The sequence below is a fragment of the Crotalus tigris genome, unplaced genomic scaffold (assembly GCF_016545835.1).
Source record: "Crotalus tigris isolate CLP2741 ecotype Arizona unplaced genomic scaffold, ASM1654583v1 scf7180000024346.1432988, whole genome shotgun sequence".
In the NCBI taxonomy this organism is placed as follows: Eukaryota; Metazoa; Chordata; class Lepidosauria; order Squamata; family Viperidae; genus Crotalus; species Crotalus tigris.
In genome coordinates this window covers 398,531-412,721 of record NW_024100515.1, presented here as the reverse complement: position 1 = coordinate 412,721, position 14,191 = coordinate 398,531, and the positions used below count along the sequence as shown (strand labels likewise).

Here is a 14,191-nt window from a genome sequence, read left to right as displayed (position 1 = left end):
AAAAAAGTATACTGTGAGATGAAACTATACATATAAAATTTTATCAATTTTTTTTTCCAGGAATGCCATGATGCTGGGTCTCCCACTTCTTTTAAATAAATAATACTATTCTTGGGATCAAGAGGAGTTTTTTCATTTTTGTAATTTTCCCTCATTGTTATCCCCAAATTAAAAAAACAGCAATTTCTCCAACGTCATTGTGCGTGAATAATTTTTACAAGGTTCTGTTTTGTGAGTCTATGCAATACATAAGACACGGGACCAATCGAGATTTAAAAGAAAATTCATCCAAGTCCGATCATCTCGATTTCCCGGGACTGAGCCAAGAGCAACACATCGGTGCCCGAGGAAGAGAAGACCAGGAGGATCTGATGCATCGCAGAACTTGGGGAGAGGGGGGGGGGGGCTGTCGCTTCCTACGCTCCTGTCCCGGTTGTATAAACCGGCGGCCGAAGCATTCAAGGGACCGGCTCGCCAACCTTTCCAGCACAATAGACAGCTCCTAGCCGGGAGAGGCGGAGCCTTCCTACCATCGAGCGACAGCCGCCTAGAGAGGGCATAGAAAAAGAAGAGCCGCTCTGCCCATCTGCGAACCGCCAGCGCATCGCTCACCGGCTCGGACATGGCGGAAGAGCAGGAATACCTATCGATCTCTGGGGCTCGCATCAAGCTGCGGCCCCTCCACCACAGCGCCTCCTGTCGGGAGCTTCAGGTGCGCTGCCCGCGGCTGCAGCTGGGCTCTCTGACTGCCGTCACGTGCTGCGTGTGGCTCGTGGCTTATGGGCTCTTCATCGTCAGCCAGGTACCGTCCTAAAGCCCGAAATTCGCTCAGGCTCGGGGAGTGAGGGGCAGTTAATGTCCCGCCATTACGAGGGAGCTCCCCCCTCCGAAGAATTCAGCGGGCAGGCAGCATTACGCCCCAACCCTCCATCCCGGACCCTTTCAAATTGCTCGAACCTGCTGGGTTCTTAATGTTTCTCTTTAAAACCCGTGGCCTTCAACTCCCAGAATTCCGCAGCCTGCATTGAGCCACACTTGTTAAAGTTCTCAAGGTAGACAAAAACTGACTAATGAATTAAGTAGGTGTTATGGTCGAGCTGGTGTGCTGCATTTATCACCAGGGCACTGCCACCTTATGCAGGTGGCCTTCCTAACCCTTTGTCAGGATATTAATGCATGACATTGTCTTCAACCCATTCTAGTCCACCCTGGTAGCAACCACCACCCAGTTTCCCTCCAGTTTAGCAATGGGACATGAGGCCATTGCTGGCATGTCCCTCCTCCACCGCCATCCGCCTTGGTCCTTGGCCCCTGATTTTTCAAGGCCATTTGTTTTTTGGCAGCAAGAAAATTGGGGCTTTCTCCCTATGCTCTTCAGAATCACTAGAATACATCTTTCACCATCCACAATCAACATTCCTATCCTGGTTGCACATGATATAGGGAGAAGTCTAGTGGCTCTGAGAGTTGAGCAAAGGTTGAACTTAACATCCCCAAAGTGAGGAAAGAACATAACTCTTTTCTACATTTATCTTCTTGCATTTCAAAACATTTCTTCTGATGCCCCATCACCTTACGCCCATCTCACCTACATCAACAATCTCTTTATGTGCAAATGTACAATCTCTTTATGTGCAAATGGCTTTATCTTCAAGGAGATAAATAGTTCATGATCCATCTTTTTCCCAAGAGGGTCTTTAAACATTAATTCAAATAACTTATGATTTATCTACAGTTACTTAACTAGACCTGCAGTTCAGTGTAAAATCCATCATGTCTTGTAAAATTAATATGGTTCTCTTTCTAAATGAAGATGCAGATGATTTTGGATATATTAGGAACCTACCAGGAAAAACAACTATTGTAAATAAAAACAATTCAAAGATGTTTGTGACCTTTTATCTCCATTATATGTAATTATCAGTGTCATGTCTTCAACTCTACTCTTGTTTTAAAAATAAAGATGTTCTTATTTTGCCAGAAATTTATATTTTTACAATTTGATGTTCCATTTTTACCTCTAGTATAAGAACAAGTAATATCTGTTTTATGAAACACAAATATACAACAGATGTACAACTTTGCATATGGAACTATTGATTGTGTCTGCATAATTTCATTTTGTACTCTTTAATATAGTGCATGAGCCGCTCATATAAATTTTAATGGTAATGAGCAGCTCTTCCTTTGAAAGTGTTTTATAGTATTACAGTATAGTATATAATTATATAGAATACAAAGTGACTTTTGTCCATTTGAGAACTTGTTTTCCATTACAGAACAGTATGGTGCTCTCTGCTTCTATATTTATCACATTGATTGGCCTACTTGTATACCTGCATTTTGTGAAAATTGACCAGGAGTCTCTGCTGATAATTGACTCGCTTGGAATACAGATGACCTCATCCTATGCATCAGGGAAAGAGAGCACAACCTTTATAGAGATGAACCAGGTCAAAGATGTGGTCATCAATGAAGCCATTTATATGGTAAGGAGACTCTTTTCCTATACTGCTAAGAAATTGTATTTCTCTCAGAAAGAAAAAAATACTTGAACATTTCATGTTCCTAGAGCACAGGTCAGCAACCTGCAGCTCCGGAGCCGCATGTGGCTCTTTGAGCCTTCCCCTGCGGCTCCCAGCCTCATCTGCCATTTGCAGAGAGACAGAGAGAGACAGAGAGAGGCACTTGCGCTCTCTCTCTCTCTCTCTCTCTCTCTCTCTCTCTGTAAAAAAAAGAGAGCGGACTCACGGTAGTGTTCTCCGAGGAGCTGAAAAGCTTATTGGGCTGAGCTCCTCCCTTTGCTGCGTCTCTGCAGGAAGCAGGAAACAGGAAGGGCAGGAGAGAGCTAGCTAGCCCAGCTATGCTGACTCAGGAATTCTGGGAGTTGAATTCCATGAGTCACAAAAGAGCCGAGGTTGCCTACCCCTGAGCTTGTTGGAGAACAGCTTGAAGCCAGCTTGCCAGGTGAGCAGAAGATTGGAAAGAGGGAGAGAGGGGAGGAGAGGGAGAGGGAGAGAAAGAGAGAAAGAAAGAGAAAGAGAGAGGAGAGAGAAAGAGAGAGAAAGAGAGGGGGGAGAGGAAAGAGAGAGAGAGGAAAGAGGGAATGGAAAGAGATAAAGAGAGAGAAAGGAAAGAAAGAGAAAAAGAGAGAGAGGGAGAGAGAGAGAGAGAGAGAGAGAGAGAAAGAAAGAAAGTGGGGGAAGAGGACTGGCAGACCAAGGGCAGAAAGAGAGAGAAGGAGGGAGGGAGGGAGAGACAGAGAGAGACCCTTTTGACATCTAAAATGAAGATAACACTGCATATATCCTTTTTTACCATATATATATATATATATATATATATATATATATATATATATATATATATATATATTAAAGGTAAAAAAGGATATATGCAGTGTTATCTTCATTTTAGATGTCAAAAGGGTTTTGCGGCTCCCAGTGTTTTGTTTTTGGTGGGAAACTGGTCCAAGTGGCTCTTTGAGTGTTTTGGGTTGCCTACCCCTGTCCTAGAGAGAAGAATCTGAGGAAAAAGAGCTGTGCAAGTACTTGTTCTACATCATAAAATACTATTTCATCGCTTATTAATTTTGAAATAGAACTCTGAAGGCCGCTCCAGGATTGGGATGGTCCCAGAAATAGCCCAGACTTGAGAACAAGTTAAATTCTCGATATAATTGGCAGATATGCAGTATAGGCAATAGACTTGTTTACTTTCTTCTTAAAAATAACTGATTGCAAGTTGCTTCCTGTTTAAAAGCTACCATACCTTTGGAACTGTTTCAACAATCAGAAATTGAGTGGGAATGCAATATACAGAGACCTAGTATCATGCAAAGCCACAATGTTTTAAGAACAGACTTTTATAACTGGGATGTTTTTTTACTATCCTATTTATACATTACTTTTAGCAAAAAGTTATTTACTACTTGTGCATCCTTCTCCAAGATCCAATTGAACCTCATGCTGTTTCTGAAGTAGTGCCACTATTTCAGGTGAGTATAAAGTATATTGCTGAGGATGTTGATTTTTGTTGCTTGATATCATTTTTTTTTTTGCTGAAATCATATGGGTTTTTTTTTTCTGAAATGCCTCTTGGAAGCCATTTGTTTGTTTTCAGTATTTCTTCTCTGGAAAATACATAGAAAATTTAAAAATATTAAAAAATATCTTTAAGTTAGAGGACAGCATTTTTACGTGATCTTTTTCTCAATCCCATGTTAAAGAATATGTGCTTGTTTGAAACTTACTGACTTGCAATAACTATGCCTTTAAATATAACAGTGATGTGCTTAGCTGAGCATGGACTGACTGCTGAACTTTTTAGATAGTTAATTTTGCACTGGTAGGTGGAGTAGTAACCCTTGTCACCCTTTGATGCATTTAAGTTCTTGTTTTTCTCAGTTATGTCAACCCTAAAGAATACAATTTACCACCTCACTGAGCCTATTAACACTTCTATAATCACGTACTATACTAAATTAACCTGTTTTTCTGTGAAACTTCTAGATATTGCTTTCCATAAAGAGAGTTTCCAAATGGACTTTATTCTGTTAAAAGATCTTTCAGAAGTCAAAAATAGCTAGAGAGCCCAGGGAAGAAACTTATTGAGTAGATTAAAAATAATTGATACATTATTTTTTATTGTTACATAACTCAATAACAGTAAATATATATTATCTATTCTTTAGTAATATTTTATAATATTTCTTATATTAATAAAGATGGAATTATAGGCTGAATAAGAATAATGTAGTTGGATCTAATGACTTCATAAAAAATTAATTTTTCCCTCTATATATTTCTTCCCACTCTAACTACAGGTAGACTTCTCTTGGGATCAGAAATTTACAGTTGGGAACAAAAACTATAATGATAGATATATATGAAGTAAATCCAATGAATTTATACACTGTTCAGTAAAAAACATTGGAATTAAACATGAAGTAGGAGCCATTGCCATGGAATCCTGGAGCTGTAGGCTAGACTGGGAAATCAATTTCATACAGAGAATTAAAACTGAGTTGTGCAATTGGAACTTTAGGAAGGAATTAATCAAGGAAGATTGATTTATTAAGGAATTCCCAATTTGGGAAAGTTTATAATTGTGTTCAGTTGGTTGTTGTGGTTGTCCTGTAAAATTCAACAATTTACAGTTGTTCTGTATCAATTTTTTACATGATTTCAGCTGCAAATTCACATAAAATATCCTTTTTATTTATAGAGCTCCATGCCACGTTTGGACTGCCTTGTAGACATATACAAAAGTTGTCAAGAAATCTTGGAGAGAGGAAAAAATCTTGATACCAGCTTTTAATGTGAAACTTTTTATCAAGACAGAATAACCACAATAATACAATTTTGTTCCAAGTTATTAGGTGAAGCTTATCCAAAGCAACCATGTTAATCTATCTGGTTATGTTGACAACTAGGTAAGAGTAGATTCAAATCCACCAAGGAACTAAAAACTGCTAGTGCCTTTTTGACAAAGGTTTGAACGTGCAGCTGTGAAGAAATGTTACAGAACAAAATTACTAATCCAGGTTCCACATTTTCTTCAGTCAACCTCATGATGTAAGAAACTCAATGATATTTTTTTTTTCTGTCAAAAATTAACCCTGTCTAAGTGACTGGAAATCTACAAGGAAGATTCAGCAGAAATAAGATGAAAATAAGGTTTTTTCTCTTCCTAAATAAAATTTCATGGAAGATTGGAATCTATTTTCTGATAATGTTGAGTTATATGCTATGTCCAATAGTATTCCTTTTACAGACTTAATTTTGTTCATTAACTATATATTAGTATTAGTGGATTATGATAATTGTAGATATAGTTTCTGGTTGCTAGGTAAGATCATTTCATTTGTATTTATGGAATTCAGAAGCAAAGTAATTTTTCCTAAGTGACATGAGGATGCCCTTTGTTTTTAGAAAAAGCCCCCTGGAACATTAGATACCTGCTTCTTGAACAATAGCTCCATCTGCCCAGACCTGAAGTGCATTTTTACACCATAAGCTGAGAAACAGAACTCCTATTAAAAAAATACAGTGAAAGAAAATATTTTTATTGTACTGAAAATCTAATTTATTAACACCACCTCCATCTTAATAAAGAATCTTATGAAGATCACCTCCATCTTAATACCGAATACAGTTTTATGTACTGGACATCAGCATAATTGTAAAACAGTAATTTTTCATCAGTTATTTCTAATGTCCAGGTGGGCGCGGCTAGGTGACGTGGTCAGTATAACACTTCGCTATATTGAAATACAAAAAAATCTGTTAAAGTTGCTATACTTTAAAACAGGCATATCAAACTTGTGACGTCACATGAGGTCGCGCAATATATTGGGCCAGTTTTGCTATTGCCGGCAATGGGGTGGGCGCGGCTTCCACGTGATGCATCCGGCCCACGGGCTGGCAGTTTGACACCCCTGCTTTTAAAAAAACAAACTATAAATATATAATAATTTATTTACATGAGAACCTGCATGAACCAGAAAAGAGATCCAGCTAACATACTCCATATTGGAGTCTCTGTTTCCTATTTATGAAGGGGGGATTTTAAATGAGTTTACAGTGATGACAAACACAACTGGAACTGAGGAACTTTCAATCCGATATAAAAATAAATTGTACCATATCGTGTTAATAGAATAATATTTCTTATTTTAAACTGATGTATTGCTTTTTACTGAAGATGCATACCAAGGCATACTTTTGTATATGCGTGTTAAACCACACATGTAATATCCTTGTTCCTTTGTGGACAGAGTTTTTTCAAGTTCCTGTGCTTTCACTCATAAAAGACCATGGGGAATGCTCAAAGATCATGAATACGTTTACCAGATTAAGCAAATTTAGCTGCAACTTTTAACAGAACTATTATAATAAAAGGTACTTTTATTTGACAGGAAATTGATATCTGATATTCCAAATATTAGTTTCTGATGCAAGAGTTAGTTGGTTGAAATTAATATTAACTGGTAAGGAAGGCAAAAGAAAAAGAGATCATTTTAAATATATTTATTTATTAACCGTCCTCTTATCTAGAATAGGATGCCAGAAAATAACTATCACTACATTTTTTTTGTAGAAAGCTAATCTCAGTACCAAATGACTAAAAACTCAAATTATTTTATTTAGAAGTGATCAGTCCCAATAGTGGGCAAATGAAAATTAATTAAACTGATTACCATATTATCAATAATGTACTTGTGACCAAAAAGAAAATACAATTATATGGTGCAAGCCAAGGGATTATCTGGTTGGTGAATGTCTTGCTCTGTCTTGCACAATATATCTAGATTTGTTCATAATGTTGCTAAATCCCCAAAGTATTTTATGAAAGTCAAATTTTATTTTGTCATGTGCATTAAAATACATCAGTGGGAATTTGAAAGTGGCTTGTGTGTGTGTTTGTGTGCCTGTGTGTATATACACATACATACACACATATATACATGCACATACTCAAAAATCTGAGCAATACACAAGCCTACATTACAATACTTGAGCTATGATTTAAGCAGCTTTTACATATTCTAACCCTGCTTTCCTTAAAACTTACAAAAGAAAACATTCCACAAACCTATCTAACTTGTTGCTCAGCTGCTCTTATCACTAGTCTTGGATTCTTATGGTCCTTCTCCAAATATTTAGCTTCTCATGGCCTTGACCTATTGTTTCAGTTCCTGACTTTGGACCACAAGGTGTGTAATTGATTCATATGTACATCCTTTGCACATAGCTTAAATGGATATAAAACTGTCAAGATATCTCCCATGCAACTAGACGTCCTGCTTATTTACTTGAAGTAAGTACCACATACTGTCACATACACTGCATTGCAGGCTTAGCTTTCGTTCTTTTGCTTGAACGTAGTGGTTCTCTCAATTTTTTTTATTTACTTTATTGTATTTTGAATAAAATATGTTAGCTCCATTGGGGATTCAAAACCACTTTAGGCAGTGTGTACAATTAAAAAGAGATTAAAACCAACAAATTAACAAAAGACAATTACAACAAAAGAAAAAAAAATATTTCCAAGAAGGACTCAAAATTAGCCCAAGGTCTGGGAGGAAAAAAAAATCAGGCCATAAGAGCTTTTCGTAAATAAGGCCAGGACAGGGAAATACAGACCTCAGAGGAAATGATCTTCCAAAGGGCGGGAATGGTGACATGGAGGGCATAGTTCCTGGACCCCATAAGATTATACTATTTTATCTATTGACTCTCGGATCAAACAAGATAGGCATATGCCATGGTTGATAGATAGACCTCAAATAACCAGTCTCAGTGTCACCCAGAAGCCTATTGATAGTGCTGTTCCCAAATCGGGTTATGTGACAAACCAAGGCTTGTCCATAACTGCCTGGGTTGCTACATTTTGGACTGCCTGTAGCTTCCAAATAGTCTTCAATGACAGTCCCATATGCAACACGTTATTGAATAATCTGTATATGAGATGACCAAAGCATGACTGCCCAAAGTATCCTCTGTTTCAGAAAAGTTAAAATTGGTCTGCAAGATAAATCTGTGCAAAGGCCGCCTTGGCTACAGTTGCCACCTGCTCAGCAGGAATTATGTGTCCACAAAGACTTCCCAGTAATGCAGCAGCTCCAAGAAGTATAATCCTATTTAGGATTAAAAACATATAATCTCCAGATGTGGGCTGCCAAATACAGGTAGTCCTTGGTTAATAATCACACATTTGGTTCAAAGTTAGAACAGTGCTGAACGAGTGGTAATTATGATCAATTCTTGAAGTTCCAGCTGTCCTTTAACTTCCAACATCTCCACAATCGCATGTAGGGTGCTTGGTGACTATCTCGCAGCATCACTTGGTTAAGTCAGGATTCAGATACACAACTGGGTGTTATCAACATACTGGACATACCCCAGCCCAGCAGTTTTATATTTGGGAAAGAGCATTGAGCTTTGTGGCTTCCCATATACCAAAGGCTTCTATTTTAAGCTTCTAACTCAATTTCCCACTAACTTCTGATTAGATTTGGAGAAAAAAGGAGAAACACCATGCCCCTCACATTTAAGGCTCACATGAACTCCAAAATGATAACATTGTAGAAGGTATCAAAACCTGCTGATAGATCAAGAAGAACTGTTGCACACACATACCTATACCCCCATCCCTGCTTTGCCAAACGTTATCCAAAAATGTGACCAGTACCATCCAAGTGTTCTGTCTTTGTCTGAAACCTGACTGAAATAAATCAAAATAATCAGTTTCCTCCAGGACTCTAAAGCTGCATCCTGATTATCTCAACAATTTTCACTAGGAAGGGAAGTTGGAGACTGGACAAAAATTAACCAGGACTGTTGAATCCTGCAACAGCTTCTTCAGGAAGGATTATAGTATCAACAACGCCAAAACTACGGCATGGACCCTCCTACATGCTGCCTTTTGGGAAACCTTAGCAAACTAAGAGGGGCATGGAACTAATAGAATTCTTTATTGGCCAGACTGGACACACACAAAGAATTTGTCTCAGTGCATAAGCTCTCAGTGTACATACAAGCAACAGGTAATAATCATAATCATAAAATACAATCATCATAAATCATAGATTCAGTAACAGTCCTAGTATACTAAAGCAATCAACATAAATCATAATAGGATACTAAATAAAAGCCATCAACATAAATCATGAGATATAACAAGTTATATTCATAAGGATCTAAGGAAATAGGTAATAGGACAGATGAGAAAGCTAATAAGTAATACAGTCCTATTAGGTGGTTTGACATTGCAGGGTATAGACAGTGTTGTGTGGCTTAGTTGTTTAACAGAGTGATAACATGGGGGGGAAATTGCCTTTGTGACTGGTTGTTTTGGTGTGCAAAGCCATATAGCATTGTCTTCTCTGGGCTTGGTGCATTTCCAGGTTTTTATCTGTGAAATAGACCGCGCACATCTTTTTCTGTGATCATCAGAGGTGGGGGGTCCAGAGAGATGGAGTCCGATGTAGGAGACTTGGTTGTTGTTGATGTATCTGAGATGGAGAGGGTGACAATAGTTGGCAGTGGTTTCCTCTCAAACCTACAGTAAAACACATTCAGGTCATCTGCCAGTTGTCGATTCCGTTCAACATGGGAAAAAGTTTTGCTGTAGCCAGTGATATCTTTAAGGGTTTTCCCATTTGCTAGTTCATTTGTTAAGAGATGATTTGTCAGCTTCTCAGAGTAGCTTCTTTTTGCCCTCTGATCTCTCTTGTTAATACATTCCTGGCCTGATTCTATCTCCTTTCCTGTAGGTTTCCTCTTTGACACAACGTGGCTGCTTGAGTTTAGCTGTGAACCAAGATTTGTTGTTACTGTGTATTTGGAGTTTTCTGGTTGGCACACATAGGTCTTCACAAAAACTGACATATGATGTCATAATACCTGTGAGTTCATCCAAGTCTGCAGAGGTAGTTTAAAAAACATTCCAATCTGTGCAATCAAAGCAAACCAGTAGCTTTAACTTTGCCTCAGTCCAAGATTTCACTGATTTAATCATTGGTTTTATAGTTTTAAGCCTTTGTCTGTAAGCAGGTACAAGGTGAATCATACACTGATCAGAGTGTCCCACAGCTGCTCGTGGTAAAGATCAATAAGCATCTTTTAATATGTAGCAGTGGTCTAAAACATTGCCTCTGGTAAGATAGTTGACATGCTGAATGTATTTTGGCAACTCTTGGCTTAAGCTAGCACTGTTGAAATCTAGTGAGAAAGGAGTGGGTATCTTTCTTCAGCTCACAGAATCTGGTCAGGTAGAGTTTGTAATGTATTGTTTATGCAAGGTAAGATAGAATATACGTAGCAGCCAGAATAAATGAGGAAAACTCTGGGGGGCAATAGAACAGTTTGCAATTGATAAGTAATGTCTCTAAGTCCTCATCACAAAATTTCTTCAATATAGTTACATTTTAACACCATCGGTTGTTGATATAATGGACAAGTGATCACATTCTCACTCCTAAAGATCCTGTTCAGGAAATACTTGTACAAATTATTTTAAGTTAACCATGTGAGACTGTGCTATCATTACTTTGACAGGACCAGCCCAGTCAGAATCTATTCTCTGTCACTAGAGTATTATAATGTGTCATATGAAGAAGTTTCCATCTGATAGGTCCTTTAACTTTGACACAGAACCATAACCATGCAAAGGCTACTTTGTGTTGCTGGGCAGGAAAGTCAGAGGAATGTTCATTGGGTGGTTCCAGGCCTCTCAGTGGGTCTTTTTAATTAGCTAGCAATAGATTTCATTCTGCAGTTCATTAGGGATAAAGCAGAACTGTAATGCTGTTAGTGTCACATGGTAATCAATACAGGGAGCTTCCATTATGACTTTGATAAACAGCTGGCAGAGGGACAAGGAGAAGCACATAAACTGAGAAAGTCAAGGTTAGATGCAAACAAAAACTAATATCAGGATATAAAGTACTTTAAACTTGGTAAGAAAAGAGGCCCTTCCCAAGGGAAGCAATAAAGGAACAAGAGGAAAGCAGAAACAAAAATAATTATATAAGAAAACTGATTGAACAATCTTTCTGTTCTGGCCAAATCTGCAGACTTTGGTTGTTTCAGTTGCTCATGCATGGGGTTGGATTCTAGATCAAGTTTCAACAAGGCTGCCTTCTACTATATCCTTCAGTTGTCAGATTCTCTCTTTCACCAGCCCAATCAGCAAGTCTAGTTTGTGAAAGGTTATAGGTAAGGTATGGAAAATAGAGAATTGTGCCAAAGGCTTCATGGCAAAGATGTGTTTTGAGGTTGAATCTGAATGAATTAAGATAGCGAAGATTTTGGAAAGCTGCTTCAGACAGCATACATGCACACATAGATCTCATCTTTAATTTTTTAAATAATATTATTCTGGGTTACAAAAGAGAAATACAATAACAATCATGCATATTTTGTTCTGAATTTACTCTTGATACTTCTTTGACACCTATCTTCTTCTGATGTTTGAATACTATATTTAAATAATCATACTGTTTCTTTAATTCCTTGGACAGTTTGCTGGCTTCTGTTTGTAATGCTTCTGAAAACTCTGTGGTGGGACAGGTCTGCAGGCCATCCTTGCTATAACACAGCATGTGGTGTTTTCAGAAAGGGTAATCTAGATTAGTGAAGGAAGAAAGCAATAAGCTATCTTTATCTAGTACAGTGTTTCCCAAACTTGACAATTTTAAGGCATGAGGACTTCAACTCCCAGAATTCCACAGCCAGCAACGCTGGCTGTGGAATTCTGGGAGTTGAAGTCCTCATGCCTTAAAATTGTCAAGTTTGGGAAACACTGTAGTAGCACAAGATAAGGTAACTTGCAAATAAACATTGAAATTCTTGCCAAACAATTAGAAAATATAGACATCTGTACAAGTTCACAAATATCTTTAGTCTTAGGACCTCTTTATTTATTTAGTAAAACACAACACGTAGCTGTCATGGAAGATCCCATTTCAGAATGCAGTTGGAATATGATTTCTTTGCCATATGGATGTTAATTGGAAGACACCTTTTGAAATAAGATAATATTCTGCAGTGTGTTATAATTATCAAGAAATAGAATGTGGATATGCAAAGAAGTAGAATTTGATAAAAGTCTCAGCTGTAGCACAGACTGTTTTATTATACAAATAAATGAAACAGAACTAGCACAGAATATTGAAACAACTGATGGACGTATGTAGGCAGAACCTATAACATTTACTAGAAAAATAATAGAAATATTTTATAATGCATCATTCTCTGGCTCACAAATAGTCTTGTCACTATTCCTCAAAGATGTATTTTACTTGCCTGGATCACTTTCAGCATCCAATAGATTCTCAATTAACTGCACATTGGGGTGCCCAGATTTGGGCAACTGCTATTGGATGCTGCTGCAAGCTGGTACAATCAAGTATCCTTGACTGGTGTCAGATACAATAGTAAACTTTAGTCTACACAACCAGGTATAATTCTTCAACTGGCTTCAGCAATAAACATACTGTATCAAATCTCACTTCTGCTTTTTATAACTTTTGCTATTTGTTTCTCAATCTCAAAAATTATTGTGGGAACTTTCAACATAATCACTGAATGATGTACAACCCATGAGGGACAGGAGGAGAAAATAATGGCTTTTTTGAGAATAGAGGCTGGATCAAGGGTTCAGGCTAGAGCTTGGTGCAGCAAGGAAAATTAAGGTGGGTACTTGGTTTGTTTTGCTAGAAGCTCATTAGAACAGTGTATCTCAACTTCGGCAATTTTAAGACATGTGGACTTCAACACTCAGAATTCCCAGTAGGGTGTTGAAGTCCACCTATCTTAAAAGTTGCCAAGATTGAGAAACACTGCACTAAAAAGATTAAGATCAGGCTCTTAATAAGATTGCCTGTGAAATCTATGACAGGAAAGTAGGAAGCAGGGTAAGCCTAGGGTTCTTATGTATGAGAAAACAGTCTAGTCTCAAACCCTGAAAAGCTCCAGAGTTGCATATGGCAAGAGAGAGACAAAGTGTGGGGGGGAAAGGCTGTAACTGAGCTGAAAAAGTAAAAACAGATCAGCTTCGCAAGGGGAGAAGAGTATGTGATCACCAAAGCATGGTGTCAAGGTAAGAACAGCACCCCAGCCTTATATGGTAGTGCCCACAATATCACTAAGTGGTAGCAACAGGGCTAGAGCAAGGATGTTTTGAAAAGGTAGCACTGGGGATCTCCCAAAACAGTTCCTGCTACTGCATATTGCTACTGCAAATATAACACATAAAGAGAAAATCTTGCTGCAGTAGCCATACTCATTACCAGTTTCCCTCCCCCAAACATTTTTGGGGGGTGGTGTATCCTCTCTCTTTCTCTCTCTTCCTCCCTCCCCCCTCTCTCAAAATCAAATTAATTATAGGTCCTGGCACCCAAGTACAGAATATGTTGAAGGAGGAGATTTAAAATTTTCTTCTGTCAGCCTAATTGATGAAACTCTTCCAGACTACTATTAGCCAATGGAAGAAGCAACACTTGTTCCTAAATTAAGGAAAAAGAGACATAGTAGCAATGAATTTAATGATATACTGATCTGACATTTAGTTACTTCTCTGGATTAGTCAATAAAAATAGGGTCTCCTCTGTTTTACATTCCAGGTTCTTTGGAGTCAGTCCATTCTTCACACCTTCTCTTGGCTGGTGCCTATAAGTAGATAT

At 38.0% G+C, this 14,191-nt stretch overlaps 1 protein-coding gene across 1 annotated transcript; it reads left to right on the top strand.

The window, feature by feature from the left end:
- The first annotated feature begins 426 nt into the window (after nt 1-426).
- On the top strand, nt 427-7,390 carry PIGH (phosphatidylinositol glycan anchor biosynthesis class H). The gene is made up of 4 exons (XM_039326911.1): nt 427-802; nt 2,280-2,489; nt 3,914-3,997; nt 5,227-7,390. Exons 1-4 carry the CDS (start codon nt 623-625, stop codon nt 5,317-5,319), a joined length of 567 nt encoding a protein of 188 aa, XP_039182845.1. The 5' UTR covers nt 427-622; the 3' UTR covers nt 5,320-7,390.
- The last annotated feature ends 6,801 nt before the right edge of the window (nt 7,391-14,191 follow it).

Bases quoted from the DNA above. Each gene is read 5' to 3' on its own strand.
- PIGH (XM_039326911.1), top strand. From the start codon at position 623: ATGGCGGAAGAGCAGGAATACCTATCGATCTCTGGGGCTCGCATCAAG. The intron at 803-2,279 runs GTACCGTCCTAA...TTTCCATTACAG, and splicing joins GGCTCTTCATCGTCAGCCAG to AACAGTATGGTGCTCTCTGC. The intron at 2,490-3,913 runs GTAAGGAGACTC...CATTACTTTTAG, and splicing joins TCAATGAAGCCATTTATATG to CAAAAAGTTATTTACTACTT.